This window comes from Trichosurus vulpecula, chromosome 4, assembly GCF_011100635.1.
Source record: "Trichosurus vulpecula isolate mTriVul1 chromosome 4, mTriVul1.pri, whole genome shotgun sequence".
Classification (NCBI taxonomy): Eukaryota; Metazoa; Chordata; class Mammalia; order Diprotodontia; family Phalangeridae; genus Trichosurus; species Trichosurus vulpecula.
The window spans coordinates 260,801,364-260,818,743 of NC_050576.1; the positions used below are offsets into that span (position 1 = coordinate 260,801,364).

Genomic DNA, 17,380 nt, shown 5'->3' on the forward strand with positions numbered 1-17,380 from the left:
GAAAATTTTTACTCTAATTTAAGGATAATTAGGCACTGGAGCAAATTTGAGGAGTTGGTGTTTTTACATAATTTCAGAGCACAGGAACTGGAAGATTTGTTTCATGGGAACTCCTGCCTGGGCTTTAGAATAAGGGTGGGTTTTGGGTAATGGAATCAAACAAAAATTAAAAATTTTTGAAGCATGGCTCTGGTCCTACTGTAGAGAGTTGTGAAAGGTTACTCAGTCTCATCTTGGAGCCTCCAGGGGATTTTTTTAGGAGCAGGGTTTGTGGAATAGGTTTTGAGATGCAAAATGTGTAAATGTTTTCCATTGCTAAGGAAATTTTGGGGGAATCCATAGAAGTGGAAGGAAATCTGGGTGTGGGAAAGGGGATTCTGGAAAATGGTAACCAGAATTAGAACAAAAACAGCAATTCCAAATTCCTGCTTTAGACTTTAGACATGGTTACTGATTATGATGATAATACTCCAGCATTCTAATAGTGATACAAATGTGACTCCACCATTAAAGTTAATTTATATGTATTTATAGGTATATATATTTATTGTACAATTGTACATATTTATAATATCTTATGTGTGTATGTTAACTATTAATAGAAATATATCAAATTTATATTAATACATTATATAATTAATCTAATAAAATTATATGATAAATTAAATCATACAATTGATACACATATACATACATATATGTATACATACATACCTATATCCTACACATGCAGATATACAATATATTTAGAGAATATGAAAATGTTACAATATATACATATGGATATACATATGCATACACACATATATGTTGAGAACTTGAGGACTATATCTTACCAGTCACATGGATGAGAGATATGTTCATTTCCTATAGGTAAATAATATTGATGAAAAATAGAAATTCTCATTTCCTGATTGTGTATATATATATACGTGTATATATATGTATGTATATATACACATATATGGATGAGTACCTTAGTATAGGTGAATTTTGAGAAGAATAACATCAAATCAATATAGGGAAATATTTATAACTGGTTTGAGGGGCAAGAAATGTGATTTTTCTTGCTAGATGCTACACGGGAATTTGGCTTGAGCTTACCTACTGAATAAACCTGATGATCAATTCTGACTAAGTAAACTGAAATGATAAATTCTGGATCATTTGAGGCAATGTGGCAGTCCACAAATTCAACTTGACATTAATCAAAGTTTGGCTTTGAAACCATAGTTTTTGCCCACCTCTGTGCTCATCAAATAATTTATCAAGAACTTGGTAAAATTGACTTCCATAATTTGCATTTCCTCCCTAAATGAACAGTGAATTACATCTATTCTACTGTCAAAAGGCAAGGAGGAAAAAAAAAACAAAACTTGGAGAGCCTTAAGATCATAGGCAAAGTCAACATGGTTTGCCAGTAGTGCTTACTGTAAAACTGCTCCACAGACTCCAAATCTAAAGTAATCCCAACTGCTCATCAGATCGCAGAGTAATTGGGTTGATTTCTACTTCGAAGAACTCTCCTCTGAAGGGACTTCAAAGGCAATCTAGTCCAAAACCTATGAATAAGAATCCCCAGGGGTCATCCAGCTTTTTGTTTTAATGGCTCTCTTCACCTCCGAGAACTTCAGCTCAAAATAAATCAGTAAAGACCCTATCTATCTCACCCAACCCCTCCAACTGAATTACCTGGAGATTTTAAAATAGATTTTGTGATCTCTTCAGTACAATTGAACCTAACAACATTCGTAGAGAGCAAACGTTCCAAGGCGATTGTTACCAAAAGCCCCCCAGGTTCCCTAAAAATCTTGCAATCCCATCAATTCCACTGAGGCAGGTATTAATTCTGTACCTACTAAATGCAATCCCGGGCGTGGGAAACAAAAAGAGCGCCTGCACGTGAAGGGGAAGAGAACAATGCGATAGTGCGAGGTACACCTAACTCAGCCTCCCCAAAGGGAGGGTATTGTCATGCCTCCGTCAAATGTACGTTCTTGGTAACTTTGTTTACTTAAAGTTTTTTTTTTTTCCCTAAAGAATTATTACTTAGAAACAAATCACAAGGTCGAAGAACAAGTAACTGGTACATCCAAGTTCTGATTAAGAATCTCAAAGATACGCAAAATGAGACTTAGTTTCTAGGGCTACTCCCTAAGGCACAGCACCGGAAACATTGGGTTTCCGGGCTCCGAGGCTGGAAGTCTGCAGCGTTCGGGGTGCATTAGTCGACCCCAGGGTTTCGCAGGGGCTTAGTGGGAAGCAAACGGGCCGGGGGGCGGGGTTCCCCTCCTGGGAAAACCAGCTGAGCCCAGGCGCAGGTAGGAGCGCCCGGGGCAAGAACCCCTGCAATTTTAGCGCCGGCTTGAAAATCGCCAGGGCAGAAAGTCTCGGCTCAGCCCTCCCCGCCAGCCCCCGAGCCCGCCCTCCCCAATTCCCGGGGTGGGAGGGACAGCGCCGCGCGCCAACCCAGGGGGCGGGGAAAAGCCCGGATGAAACCAGCCGCGCGGGGCCCGGCCCACTCACCTCTTTGAATTGCCATGCGGGGGCGGTGGTCGCCTTCCTCTCTCGCGCCGTGATTGGCCGATCCCCGGCGAGCCTGCCCTCGATTGGGGCGTGCCGCTGTCAGTCACCACAGATCGCGGGGCTGGGTTTGTTGCGGGAAGGGAGACGGCGGCGTCGCTCGACGACGACGGGCGGAGGAAGGGACGCGACGTCGCCGCTGCCGCCGCCGCCGCCGCGGCAGAAGCTGAGGTAGAGGCGGAGTGAGGGGAGGTGCGGAGCGGATCGGGGCGGAGAGGCGACCCGAGCTTCGGCTTCGCATCTGTCTCGCGGCGCGCTCTCTGCCTTCTCCTAGCTTTTCCTTAGCGGCGCGGCCCGGACCCAAACAGCGGCGGCGGTGAGGCGAGGCGGGCCCGGGGGGCCTGAGAGCGGCGGGGTCCCGGACCCCGCCTTCGTGCCCAGCGCCATGTCCTGGATATTCAGGAGGTGAAGGGGCTGGGGGGGGGGCGGGTAACGGTTGTCCCCCGATCCCCAAATCAACCCCCTCGGGGAATCCCCCGCCGTGCGCGTGCCAGGTGGGAGGGGCCCGACCTGCGCGCTCCCCCCCTCAGCTGGGGGTCCCGGTGCCCGAGACCTTGGCCCGGGGGGAGGGGAAAGGGCAAGGGAGGAGGGGGAAGAGGAGGACTCCGGGCATCGCCGCCTCTCACCTGTCCCGGGCTTCTCCTCGCTGGGGGAGTCCCGCTTAAAGGGGTCCGGGAAAAAACCCCAAAACACGCACAACCCCAACAAAAACCCGAACTGGAAAATCTCCTGGTGCGGCGAGCTTGACCAGAGGACTCTCTTTTCCTCCCCTTTAGGACGGACGCGCCCCAGGTGTTCTTTAAAGTGTGAGTTACCCTTACTGCCTTTTAAACTTGTGCCCACGGGCCCCGCGCGTGTAGACGGCGGCAGCTGGGACCCGGGGGCCCGAGCGTGTCTGCGTGGCTCCGGGGCTTTTGTCTTTGATAATTCTTGTAAATAAAACCGCGGCCGCGGATGCGGGCCAGGGAGCGCCTGACGGCCGCAAAGCCGATGGTTTTTCTTGATTTTATTGGGATTTGTAGGTAGGCTCTCCAGAGGGCGGGGACTTTATATTTGGCATACCAGTACTTTAAAGCGGACCGCCCGCAAGTGTTAGGGCACTTTTTATGCGTTAAAGCTTAAAATACTAGCTGTCACCATTTTGGGGGTGCAGTTTTAGGCTTGGTAGACAGTTTGGGGTTCCAGTTAGGAATCTATAAATCTTGCCCATTCACTCATACCCATTATACTGTAAGTGGATAACATTGCCCCCCAGGAACTTCATTAACCCTTTTGCAGCGGAGATAAACGCATTTCAAATGCAGATTCAACATAAAAACACACGATTGGCTCTAAGGCGGGGAATTGAGGCCTTAAGGAAGCTTCTAGCCAGGTGCTCTGGGACTAGCCACCGGAGGAGATCTTTTCCAGGGGCTCTTCATGGAGGGGCAACGGTCCAGAAACATTTAGTGCCTACCCTGTGCCAGGCACTGCCCTGCAGATACAAAAAGAGGTGGTGCTTGAGTTGGGCTTTGAAAGCTGGGAGAGATGTTCTGGGACAGAGTGAAATAGTGAGAAGTTTGAAAGAGTGGGTGGAGTCCCCACTGGACTAGAGAATCTGAACTTTATTTAGTAAAGGGGAGCAATATGAATGCTACACTAGGGAATTTTAACTTTATTCAGTAAAATGAACAAGCTAGTGAAAGTTTTTGAGATAATGTACACAAGGCACTATATAAATGCTACCTGTATATTATTTTCTGAGTAGGGAATGATAAAACAGACTCGTGGTTTAGGAAGATAAATCTTGATTTAAGTCTCGGTGGATTGTAGGGGGAAAAGACTGATTGTGAAAGCTATTGAGAACATGAACTAGAAGGGTAACAGTGGAAATGGAAAAGAGGAGATGCGATTTATTGATTTGCTCTAAAAACTTGTTGACTGCATATGCGTGAGTTGGAGCAAAGGAGAAAGAGGCAAAAGGTGACTGAGTAGCCTGACAGAATAGTGATGATGCTCTTAGCCTGGGAGGAATCGAGGAATTATGAACTGTTAGGGGAGAGGAAGGTTATTAGACTGTAATTTGGACCGAGTGAGCTAGAAATGCTGGCACTGCATCTATCCAAGTGCAGGTGTCGGGCAGGAGTGGGAAATGTGCAACAGGATCTGGGGAGAGATTGGAAGCCATTGACCTAGAGTTAACAGTTGAAGCACTGGAAGGTGGATAGAGAAAAGAGAGCTAAAGGAAAAAATTTAGTATTTTGCTGCTTACGTAGTCTGCGTTGGAAATGGTACATAGTTTTCATGCTAATTTTTAAAATAGTATAACATCTTAAAGTAAGTTTTACAAAGATTAGTATTGCCAGACAGATTTTGAAGAATAATTTGGATAAGTGGTTCTATGTGCAAAAAATGGTAAGAACCTCCACGTGATTCTTGTATTTTTAGTATCTCTTGAATGAGAGAATACACGATGAACCATTACCTACCTCCCAGGATGGTTATAAGGATCAAATTAGATGATTGTAAAGGGTTTAGCTTGACCCAAAGTAGGTGCCATATAAATGTTAACTATTATTGAAATTGAGTCTGTAGAAGGTTTGTTTAACTTCTACTGAGTCATTTAATAGAAGTGGTTCATGTAGAATCATTGACCAAAAACTGTGTCCTCAAGATCCAAATCCAACACCAGCATTGTAAAAGGAGTTGGCGCATGTACACACACACACAATTTTTTATAGCAAGAATTTGCTAGAATCTTGGCAAAATACAGAGATGGTGTTCTTAAACTTTTCTGTGAACTCAGTTGTTAGTTTGGTAAAAAGCCTTTTGACCCCCTTTTCAAAATTGTGTTTTTAAATAACATGGGATTGCAAATGAACATAATTACATTGAAATACAGTTAGCAAATTTTTTTTTAAAGTTAATAGATCCAGGATAAGTACTTTTGATTTAGAAGATCTTTCGTGACTTAGTCAATAATGATCTTTATGTTTTCTGACATATATTTAAATTTACTGATTGACGTCTTTAGAAGGAAGACTGCGGAAGCAAATTTGCAAGCAAATACAGTAAAACTCCAAGGAATGATTATTATTAATGATAAATCAGTTTTGGGGAGAATGGCTATTAGATAAAATTTTGTGCCATGTGAACATCATTTTGATATTTCTAAAATTGCTGTTACCTTACCTAATCATACCCTCATATAGTAGAGGTTTAGCAGTAAGCTATTTTATAATAGCCTTATTGTTGCCAGTTTTGTTATCCCTTTGTAAGGCTTTGACATATAGATAAAGTTGCAATATGAAGCATATATTTTAAGATAAAGCTTTTTGTAAATAGGTTGTCAGCCACATGGAAAGGAACATGTGAAGTCATTTGTTTTACAGGACTTTACATTTCATAGTTGGGGTGACAGATGTATTAAAGGCCATCTGTGATCATGGGGAAAGAATTTGGGCAGGTCATGTTTCAAGAATAGGGGAAAGGAGAGGAACTATACCATGAGACCCTAAGATATGAAGGTCAAGAGGTATTGGACTTTGGTGGGAGGAGCCAGTGGTCCAGTTATTTTGGACCAGGATTGTTGATCGGGATATTTGGTGTACATGTACTTGACGTGAGCCAGAAGAGGGTGGTATATAAAAAGGATTCGCTGAAACCACGTGGGCAAAACTCTCAAAAATCCATTCACAGGGATATAGAAATAGCTCTTTAAAGAACAGTACAACATTAAAGTTGTATTCCTTAAAATTGGATTTTACCTGTGTGTTCAAAAGAAAATATTTGGAACCTGCTTTAGGTATTCAGAACACTTTACATTAAGATTTTAGGATATATAAAATCTGTAAATACTTTGCTTGGTTGCAGGTAGTAGAGATACTATATTTTCTGATCCAGTGGTTCTTAAAAGTGTGGTTCAGGCTAGGGACAACAAGAGCTCCTAGATGGCCTGTAAGCTAGCCTCTTAGAAGGGGAAAGGGGGAGAAATCTTGGAGCAGGAAGGGACCTTATTGATCCCAGGTCCTTTGATGGCAAATTCGGTCCTTTTTTTTTCCCATTTTTACCATGCTACCCCTCAACCTCTCATTTTATAGATTGAGGACATAGGTGATGGGGCTTGCTCAAGGTCATTTAGTGGTAGAACCAAAGACAAGTATTATGACTCCTAGACCAGTGTCATCTAACCTTCCTCCATATATCATCTCTATGATACTGAATGATAATTTGCTTATATTTACTAAAAAGGACCACTTCATTCAAAATGAGACTTGACTTCTTCCCTACTTGTTTTAAATAGGGATCCTCTTTGGAAATATTTGCAGTCATTCCAATATGGAGTCCATGGAACTTTTTCACACTGCACCTATCCCAATTTATTTCCTTCTTTTGATCCTGAAGACATTATCCCTCCAGATGACTTTATAGCTGGTGATGAAGATCTAGATTCAGTTTTATTTGGAACTTTGCGAGGTCATGTGGTTGGATTACGATATTACACAGGAGTGGTAAGTAGAATATGATGGTTCACTCGGTTTAGTAGTCTGGGTATTAATCCTACAGTTGCAGGAGGTGTACTCAAAGGAAATATGTTTAGCAAATGCAGTTTTCCATGATAGGGCTTACCTTGAATTAATTACAGGATAATGGATGGGTAATAAGGAGGAAATAATGTTTTCAAAAAATGCTTATTATGTGCCAAACAAAGAAAGTCAATGATATCCGAAAGGGTCTGTCATACATATTTTTGTATTGCTTTGCCTTTTTTGATATCTCTACTCCTTCCTTTTATTGTTCCATTAAAAGTCTTTCTAGCTCTGCTTTTGTGTTCTTTTCACCATCTTACTGTGCCTTTTTGTCTGTGCATTTTCTCTGAATTTTTGCTTCTGGCCTTTATCCGCCTCCAATAGAGGACCTATTTCGTCTGTTCCATATGTGAGTTCCTGTTTTTTCTTACTAGTGCACCATATGTAATGTGTTTCTTTAACCTCTTGCTTCTGCTCAATCATACAGCCTCGTTCCAGCATTCATCCAACAAAGTAGACTGTTTTTGTTTTTGAACTGAAGTATTATGTATTTTTATAATGGCCACTTTGCAAAAGAGAAAGCAGAAAATGATGAGCTAATAAAGATGAAATTAGCATTTCAGAAAGTTCCAAGAACTATAGCTAATGTGACAGAATTTTAAGCTGTGTTTGATGGTTAATTTGATCTTAGTGACATAGGACTATATGAGAGAGAGTGAGAGAAGATAGCCTTCAACAGCCTTAGTCTGAAACCCCAGAAAAAGTATTCTGGGTACTATATAGTAGGCTTTGAGCAGTACAGTTTAAAGGAAGGTATTATAAACTAACCGTGTCACTTACGTTTAATATTTTATTAGGTTAATAATAATGAAATGGTGGCGCTTCAGAGAGAACCTAATAATCCATATGACAAGAATGCAGTGAAAGTAAATAATGTCAATGGAAATCAGGTGGGTCACATAAAGAAAGAACTCGCAGCCCCTTTGGCCTACATCATGGACAACAAACTGGCCCAAGTTGAAGGGTAAGAATTTGGTTTGGAGAATTTTACAAATACCTTTAGGCTAGTTCCAGAGTTGTCCATATTTTTCCTATTGGTAATCAGTTATCTTTTCTTAAGTCTATAAAGCACTAACCACCCTTTACCATAGCTAGTGTTGTGGTTGAAGATCAACCGTGAAAGTGTCTCCAGAAGTTTCAGCAAGTGGAATGTTCATGAACAGATCAAACAGCTGAGCATTCGTCTCTGTTCTTCACACATCATCTCCATGCCTTTTTATTTTCTTATAATTCTGTGTGTTTTTGTAGTTAATGGGGAGTTAGATGCCTTTTTTTTAAGGTGTTTGGGGTAGTATGTGGGAAGAGGTGGTATAACTTAAGAGTAGTTATCAATTGATTGCAGGCAAAAGAAATAGAAACAGTTCGGTTAATGCTTTTAACTTTACTTTCTCCACCTAATAAGCATATTGATATTCATATTTATATGGAAATTTCGTCACTCCTTTGGAGATACATGCTACAAGTAAGGCTTTCTTTGTTATAGAGAATTCACTTTGGACAGTGTTCACAGGAAGCATTTGCTATCTTGATCATTCCTTTGACACTAACCATTTACTACCTTGTATTTTTGTTTATTTTTGTCCAGCCTTTTTTTATAAGCTTCTTGAAAGCAGAGTACACCACTTAACTCTGTTTTGTCATTGCTTAGCAAAGTGAACACGCGTATGTGTGTAGTAAGGGCTTAATAAATACTCATTGATAATTCTTACTATTTCTGTAGAAATCGTGGAACCAGAACAACAAAGCAGTGTTTCTTTTGACAATTTTATTCTGACTTAGAAACAACTCAAAAGTTTTCAGTGCCTTTTAAAAGTTGCTGTTGAAAGCAATAGATGCAAAAGCAGCAGCTGAGCAGTCCCTAATGAATCTAGTGCTCTGCCGATTGCTCTGAAGTAAATCCAGAAAGTACAGTCTCTAACCCTTATTTCATTCTCAGTGTATGTATAAAACAACCAGAGGATGAAATGGCACTATACAATCCAACTTTGGATATGTAGGTTATAAAAAGAAATTTTATTTCTAAGTTCTTTTAAGTAGCATTCTTGGCAGTTTTAAAAGCTTGATGTTGCACCTTGCTTTGGCACTCTAATAGTAATAATGCTGTCAGCAGTAACTGAGATTTAAGGTTTGCAATATATAAATTCTATATAAATTCTCTCATTTGATCCTGTGAATAAATTGCTGACCCTTTCTGTGTAATAAATTTTTCCCTTATAAGATTGAAGTAATAAATACAATGAAGACTTAATATTTTTTAGAAATTTGCCATGTTTAAGTTCTTCAGAAATGGGGTAGTGGTTAGTAATATCTTGGATTCTTAGGTATTTCTGACAAATAAAGCCTGTTTAATTATGAGTCTTATCTTTAGTTCTTCATCCTGCTTGTCACATTCTCTATGGAGCTGAAATATGGGAAGAAATGGGAAGGAGTTTGTGTTGCTAGTGGGAAGAATCCTTATTCTATCAATGCTTAGTTCTGAGAATCATGCAAGATCAGCTTCAGTCAGTTACATCCCTTCTTATTTGTTCAAATCCTTCCTAATCTCAAACGTTTCAATTTTTCTGGCAGGATAGGTTTCTCACCCCTTTAAGTCACCCTATTTTCCAAATATATTACAATATTATAATCACCATTCAATCTAAAGATACCTTATAATATTCCAAATTGTACTATTACAGAAATTACCTTATTGCACTGTCTTATCTCTTCTAACATTCTGGTTCTTAACTAACCTCTTATTTTCTCTTGATAGTTTTTTCCTCTATTTTTCAGCCCTTATTTTATATTTTCCCTGCTTAGTTCTCAGGCACAGTCTTAGCAAGAATAAAAATTGAAGCAGATAAGGGATTTTCATTATAGTAGTTCTTCATTCTCTAGGCTTTTATAGTTTAAAGAAGATACTTAGTGGTTTTAATACTTTTGTGGGGAAAAAAGCCAATGAAAAATAAAGGATTTCCCATATCCCTCATTTTTTTCCCAAATCTTTGTAGGGTTGTCCATTATGGAGCAACCAATGCTTTTACTATGCCTGTTCAGATGAGTTTTTGGGGGAAAGAAGAAAATAGAAAAGCAGTTTTAGATCAGTTGAAGAAACATGGATTTAAGTTGGGGCCTCCACCAAAAAGTAAGTTCAAGACCTCATTATTTTGATATATTAACTTTCTTCAGGTTGAATTTGTCAAGTTGTTGCTAAAAATGTAAAGAATGTAAGCTTATTTTGGGGAAAGTAATTTGTTTTGTCTCCCTATTTTCTTGCTTTTTGAGTGCAATAAGGGCTTAGTATTTGTCTGCTGAAGCTTCAAAATTTGAACTTTTTCTTCTGCTGTCTCTATGGAAATGACTGGGATTCAAATATGTGCTTTTATGAATCATAAATATGAGCGTTGCCCTTCAAGAAGTTGTTGGAGGAAGGCTTCTTATTTGCCCTGCCGTTTGCTTTGAGTAATGTAAAATAGTCTTTGGTGGTTAGGATTAAACTTTTTTTTTTTTTGTCTAGAAGATTTTTTAGTGAGACATATAAGTTTTAAAATGTTTTTATTTGTATATGTAAAGTTATTATTTTTGCATTTGCTAACTTGGTTTGTTTTGTGGGACACAGGTTCAGGATTTAAGTTTGGTAGTGCTTGGAGTTCTGAAAGAGCTGGACCAAGTTATAGTGTACCTATTCATGCAGCTGTGCAAATGACAACTGAACAGGTTTGCTTCTTTCTGTTTTGGATTGTTTTGCCTTGAAGCAGTCTTTTCTCCTGTCATTAGCTTTGGTTGGCCTTGCTGTATTTACCAATGCCCACCTCTTAACCATTTATACCATTACTTTCTACTATTTGTGTTACTGGACTAGAACATAAATAATTTTCTTAGTATTAATTCCTACAGATGTACCACCTAAGCTTAGAGCATAAGCACGTAAATACTATGAATAAGAGTCTTATATTGTTATCTGTCCTAAATAACCTACTATCATAATACTTTGGTGACCATGCATAAACTAACCTGGAGTGCTTTGTGCTGGCATGTTCTTCCCTCCTATGTGCCCTTTCCCCTCTACTGAATGAATCAAAAACTTTTATTAAATGTTTATTATATACCATTCAGCGTTCTAGACACAAAAGTGAAATGGTGCCTACCCTCAGGCAGCTTAAATTTTAATAGCAAGGAGACATAGTAGAGTAGTATCTGTCCAAAAATGTTTTGAACTGAATGATCATAGGGTTATTAAGTGGAGCCATATGGGAGCTGATGGATAATATTCTTTCCAGAAGCAGTGGTAGTATTAATGTGATTTAGGGAAAGTAGAGGGGAGGGTGTGTTGTGGGGAAGAAAGTCAAGCTACAGTGGCCTATGTACCTTTGCCTTCAGTGATAAGCAGAATAGGTCAAGCCCTGGGCAGGATGGCAACTACTTAAATCAAACTGTAATACACATAAAGTGTGTGAAAGGTAGAGTTTAGTCCTGTGCCAGAATTTTGTTATATCAGTGTAGTTACTCTTTGAGGACTGTTAGAGATTATCTAATCTCATTTTAACAAAGGAGGAAACTGATACCCAAAGACAATAAATGATTAGGTACTAAGAGCCAGGATTTTAATTCAGGTCTCCTGACTTCCACCTCTGTGCCACATTGCCTTTGTTTTGAGAATGTGTAACTTGAGAATCACATTGCTATGATGTTTTGAATAACAAATTATTTATTAATGTCTTTAATAGAGAAAGGGCAATAGAGTGAAATAGGATACCTGATTTGGAGTTTGGAAGATGGTTTAAATCCTTATGCTGATGCTTTTCTAGCCCTGTAACCACAGAAAGTCCCTCATCTCTCAGAGCCCCAGTTCAGTCTTCTACCCAGCGTGAAATCTTCCAGTGGAGGGAGGCTCCCAAACTAAGTAGCAATGAAATCATGGGTCCTTAATGCACAACGTTTTTCTGTTAAAGCCAAGTACTCTAAAGGCACAGATTCACTTAATTTTTTTTACTTTGAATTGCACTTTAATAATTTGCATGTCTGTGATTGTTTATGTATTGCAGCTCAAAACAGAATTTGACAAATTGTTTGAAGATTTAAAAGAAGATGATAAAACTCGTGAAATGGAACCAGCCGAGGTATCGAGTTTGTAGTACTTAACATTGAAAACTACTTGGCCTTTTTTAAGAGTGGTGTTAAGTTCTATGTCATTTTGGACATTTCCGACTTCCTTTTCTGCCTGATCACTGTATTATTCACTTTTCAACTACTTTCTGTGGAAAAATAAAGAAAAGGCATATGCTATGTCTTACAGGATTTCTTTCACTTGTAGGCTATTGAAACACCATTGCTTCCACACCAGAAACAAGCATTGGCTTGGATGGTTTCACGTGAAAACAGCAAAGAACTACCTCCATTTTGGGAACAAAGAAATAACTCCTACTATAACACAATTACCAATTTTTCTGAAAAAGAGCCGCCAGAGAATGTTCTTGGAGGAATATTAGCTGATGATATGGGTTTGGTAATTGTTTTTTTTTTTTTCTCTTTAGAAAGTGTAATAACATTTGGGGGCAAGTGAGAAGGTGGACAATAAAAGTGTAGTGTTAATATAGGTTTAAAAAAAGACTCATTAAATAGAAATAGGTTTATTGATCTAGATTTGAGGAATACATTTTTGACTTTATAGAAAAAAATCTTACGGTTTTGCCGTGTAAAATCTGTATTTTCCTTGATGCTTCAAACTAAACAACATGTTCTCTTAAAAGTAGAGAGAATGGATGAAATATTTGAAAGAAAAAGTCATTTTCATTTTATAAATAGTCCTATGTTCATACCTTACCTCCAGTATTGTGGTAGGTGATTTGTGTGTTGAATACTTAGATCTGTATTTACCCATGCTGTTTTTCTCCTCGTTTATGTTTCTATATCTTAAAACAGTTGGGGGAAGTAAAAAAAATCACTGGACTCATACTTCTGCTTTGATTTACTTTTTAAAGTTCAACAAATTGTATCCTGTGTATTTTTATTGCAAATTATGTCACTTATATTTTAATTTTTAATCATTCACATTGGGGAAACTATCTTTTTCAACAACACTAAACAAATAACTTGGAACAACAAATAACTTTTAATTAGACCTTTTTTCAAAGATAACTGAAATGTACGAGTTGAATGTTAAAAATAAATTTTTTGTTTCTTAAACTAGTAATGTTTCAATACCCTTTTGGCACATAAGAGTTAAAGAGTACATTTTTGAGATGCTTGATATTATGTAATAGAGCCACTTTTCCCTATATCTTTTATAGGTGACTGGCAGCAGGTGGGTCTGTTTTCTCATGCCAGTCATGTTTTGCAGAACGTCAGATTGTTGGATCACAAATATATTTAGAGTTTGTGGATGGAACTGTGAAACTGTATTTCATAAGCACCATTGGTCCAATGTTCTTGTCCCTTTGGTAATGTGACACATGGGTCATCCCAAAAAGTATTTGTGAGACATCTTATAGTAATGACTGAGAATCTGGCTAGATATGTGACTTTATGAAGACTTTTTTTTCCCTTTAGGGCAAAACTCTTGCAGCCATTGCAGTGATCCTAACCAACTTCTATGATGGCAAGCCTCTTCCTGTTGAAAAAACTAATCAGTTGAAGGAGGTGGAGTATTTGAAAATGTTTTGCTCTTTGAGATGTTTATGAGAAGCAGTCTGTACAACTCTCTAGCTTGGCTGTTGGGAAGCAGTTACTCTTTCAACTCCTTACATTAAAAATCCAAAATCCCTTTGTCCATTTTTCAGAGGAATTCTTATTCCTCTCAGTTCATGACAGAACCCTAGTTCTCTGTTGCTAGCTATGTTGAGAACATGACTTGTAACCATAAAAAACAGTCCATTTACTATAAGTTTATTTGGAGGTTAAAAAAGAACTAAACCTGTTAATTCCAGTTACCTTAATTTAGGAACCAATAGTATTACAGTTTACAGTAGTATTCCCTGTTTGAAGCTTCAGCCTAAGGGCTATTGAGAGAGGTTTCAAAGGGGCAGATTTATGTTTGATGTGAGGGAAAACTTCCTCACTGTAAAGAGTGTTCCAGATGTGGAATGGGATGCCTTGGGAGGTAGAGTAGGGTTCTATTCACTAGGGACCTTCAAGGAAAGGCAGGATTGCATATATTGTAGAAGGGATTGTTTTTCTTATGGCTTGAACTAAACATCCTCTGAAGTCCCTTCAGTCTCTGGAAAGTTATGATCATTAAAGAAAGTCTTTTCATTTAGGAACATATTATTGATAAATCTGCAAAACATGGAGAAAATGATGACAATGAACAAGTGAAGGAACTGTGTAAAGGTAAAATTTTAATCCAAAAGTGCATAGTTTAAATATTACCAATCTAATGGCTTAATTCTAGTGTCCATTGATACATAATTCTTTAAAATGAGGGTTAAGAGCTGTATTAAGGGTAGTCTGATGTTTGTTTCTAATATATATTTTCATGTTTTTAACCACTGCTTCATATGATATGCATCTTTTACTTTCAAATAGAAGAATTTACTGTTGGTGAAGAGCCCAGTGTCTCAAATGTCAAGGAGGAAAGTGAAGATTGCAAGTCAGAATTTACAAGTTCTCGTCCCAAAAGGTAAAATTAAGTGCAGGGGTTTGAAAGAATGTAACCTTTTCTCTTGGAAATGACTTAATATTTTCCTTAAATTCGCTGACATGGAATCCCCAGTTATTTTCTTAAATTACCTTGCTATTAACGGAGAGAACTCGGAGGATACAATTCTACCCTGCTAGAATGCCCACATAAATGAGATCACAGATCTAGCAGAATAGTGACCTAAATTATTGTGGTTTTCCAGAATAGGAATAAAGGGGCCCCTGGCCAAGCTCTCTGCGTTTTCACTTGCTAAGTGATAGGAAAAATGACATGTTAAATATTACAAAGTATAACTAGATGCCAACATTGAAAGGCATGTTTTGAACTTGGCTTTGTAAAATTATTTCCCATTAGTTATCAATTTTTTTTAAAGTGTGAGGGTAAGAGAAACCTGCTTGCTTCCCTCATGGCAAATGTAACTTTCAGGAACAAAATTCATGAGTTATTTGCTGCTTAATTATCTAGTACCCTTTCCATGTGTCTGATGTTTTTTCAAAACTATTTATTTTTTTAGAAGAAAAGCCACTGTTAAGTATACTGAAAGCAGTGACTCAGAAGAGATGGAGTTAAATGAATTACCACGTAAAATAAAAGGTAATCCAAAATATCAATAGATTTGCTATTTTGTCACATATGCTAATTGGTTGTGACAATTTTTTATGTATTTTTACAGCCAGACCAAGACAGGAACAGCCTGTGATTAAAGGCAGAATTAAAAGTATGTATCCTCTACATAGTTTTCTGTTTACCTTGTAGCTGAAAAAATAGTACAGTAAATTTTACTAATTTATTTATCACTGACTTGCAAGCTATGATAATTGCACATGGACTTATTAGCTTAGATTTACTTTTCTGTTGTTGAAAGAGATTTATTAAACAAATTAATGACTCACAAATTGTAGTAGTTATGATAATTCTTAGGTTTTGATAAAGTTGATTAGGAAGCCAGCATGGCAACTTTCAAACATTTTTAAAAAGAAAGAAGGCAGCCTCATTGAATGTATAGAGAGTGATCCCAGAAGACCCTGGGCAAGTCATTTAAGACTCTTTCTTAGGCAACTCTCAGATGGATTCTTAGGATGAAGTCCACAGATCCCGGGGCTGGGGGAGGGGGTGTCTGTGAATGGGTGGGGGAAATGGCATCTTTTTTTCAATATGATTGGTTTCTGTTGCAATCCTATATATTTTATGCATTTAGAAACATTCTGAGAAGGAATTGTAGGCTTCACCAGACCACCAAAGGAGTTCATAACAAAAAAGATTAAGACAATAACTTGCAGAGTAGGAGCCAATCTGAATTGTTTGAGAGATCTCCTCTTTGGTCATTCCCTCTCCTGTACAATGAAGTCACAGGTTCAGTCCTAGGGGAATCTAATCAACTTCCTCACTTTACATAGAAGGAAATTATAGCTGGGGAAAAGTTACATTATAGCTGGGAAAAGTGACTTGCTCGGAGCCATTCAGTAGATCTAGAACTAGAATTCCAGTCTCCTTGCTCAGCCAGCCTATTTGTCTGTTTACCATCCACCCTGTTCAGTCATTTCAGTCATATCCAACTCTGTAACCCTTTTGGGGGGTGTTCCTGGCAAAGATAGTAGAGTGGTTTAAATATCAAAGTCTTGCTTTTCCTCAGTTAAAATATTGCCACCACCATTCCAAGTTAGTGAAGCTTTACTGTGTAAAGAAATGAAATTACTGTTACCAGACTGCTAATGACTGATCCAAAAATTGAGTAGGCTTGTCTGAGGATGATCTACATAATGCATACGAGAGCAGAATTCTCTATTCCTGGTTCTGAGGTGTGGGTGACAACGTCGTAGATTACTTATTATCAAATAGAAGCCAGCCTTGTAGTGTTAACACAGCCTAACAGAGTGTAGTAATGGCTTCATGTTACGTGTGTTCCCTGCTGCAAAAGTTTACTATGACTTAATGCTACTATCTCCTTTTATTTTTTCAGGATCTTCAAAGGCCAACGAAGATGCAGACTTTGCATGTGCACTTGAGTCATCTACCCCTCTGGTAAAAAAGAAAGCCATGAAAAAAGGTCAGCAGTGGTCCTGATATTTCAATTTCTGTTTTTAGTTCAGCCAAGAAATAATATAACTTGAGGAATTTTTTTCATATAATTACAAATTCTTTATCTATATATATTTGTAGCAGAAAATTTAGTATTCTATGCTCTGTAATTGAGTTGAGAGAAGACGATTTTGAATATAATTTTGTTGATTTCAGTGAAAGAATGAATGAAATTTTGGGGTGTAATTTTTAGTTTGAAATCATCCTTTGGTGAAATTACAAAATCATAAGTGAGTACAGTCTCAATTTAATTGGTTCCCTTACTTTGACTTAAAATCTATATGTGTTACCTTGGGAAAATAATTTGTAGACTTCTGTTTCCTAATTTATGAAATCAGGAAGTTGGTCTAGATGGCCTCTCGTGTTTCCAATTTGTCCTCCTAGGTTCCTGTACTTACATTGCTACCTCTTCTGGCATCTTGTTGTTGTCCAGGTTAAACTAACAGTGAGTTGTGAGAATATTATCTGTCAGATGAATTTTAAAATTCTAGGTTGAGAATAAGGCAAACAGTGTATGAATTTGCTGGTTATA

General features: G+C 38.3%; 1 protein-coding gene across 2 annotated transcripts in view; it reads left to right on the plus strand.

Annotated features, from left to right (window-relative positions):
• The first annotated feature begins 2,478 nt into the window (after positions 1 to 2,478).
• HLTF (helicase like transcription factor) overlaps positions 2,479 to 17,380 on the plus strand; it is a 33,629-nt gene continuing 18,727 nt past the window's right edge. The window contains exons 1-14 of one of the 2 annotated variants that reach the window (XM_036757613.1): positions 2,479 to 2,988; positions 3,360 to 3,389; positions 6,866 to 7,073; positions 7,949 to 8,115; positions 10,142 to 10,275; positions 10,750 to 10,847; positions 12,176 to 12,250; positions 12,445 to 12,636; positions 13,680 to 13,769; positions 14,387 to 14,459; positions 14,655 to 14,748; positions 15,284 to 15,363; positions 15,443 to 15,487; positions 16,730 to 16,816. In XM_036757613.1, the coding sequence (XP_036613508.1) occupies positions 2,969 to 2,988; positions 3,360 to 3,389; positions 6,866 to 7,073; positions 7,949 to 8,115; positions 10,142 to 10,275; positions 10,750 to 10,847; positions 12,176 to 12,250; positions 12,445 to 12,636; positions 13,680 to 13,769; positions 14,387 to 14,459; positions 14,655 to 14,748; positions 15,284 to 15,363; positions 15,443 to 15,487; positions 16,730 to 16,816 (1,393 nt within the window). In that variant the 5' untranslated portion in view covers positions 2,479 to 2,968. The remainder of the gene's footprint in view (positions 2,989 to 3,359; positions 3,390 to 6,865; positions 7,074 to 7,948; positions 8,116 to 10,141; positions 10,276 to 10,749; positions 10,848 to 12,175; positions 12,251 to 12,444; positions 12,637 to 13,679; positions 13,770 to 14,386; positions 14,460 to 14,654; positions 14,749 to 15,283; positions 15,364 to 15,442; positions 15,488 to 16,729; positions 16,817 to 17,380) is intronic. The other variant, XM_036757614.1, reaches the window with a different exon arrangement.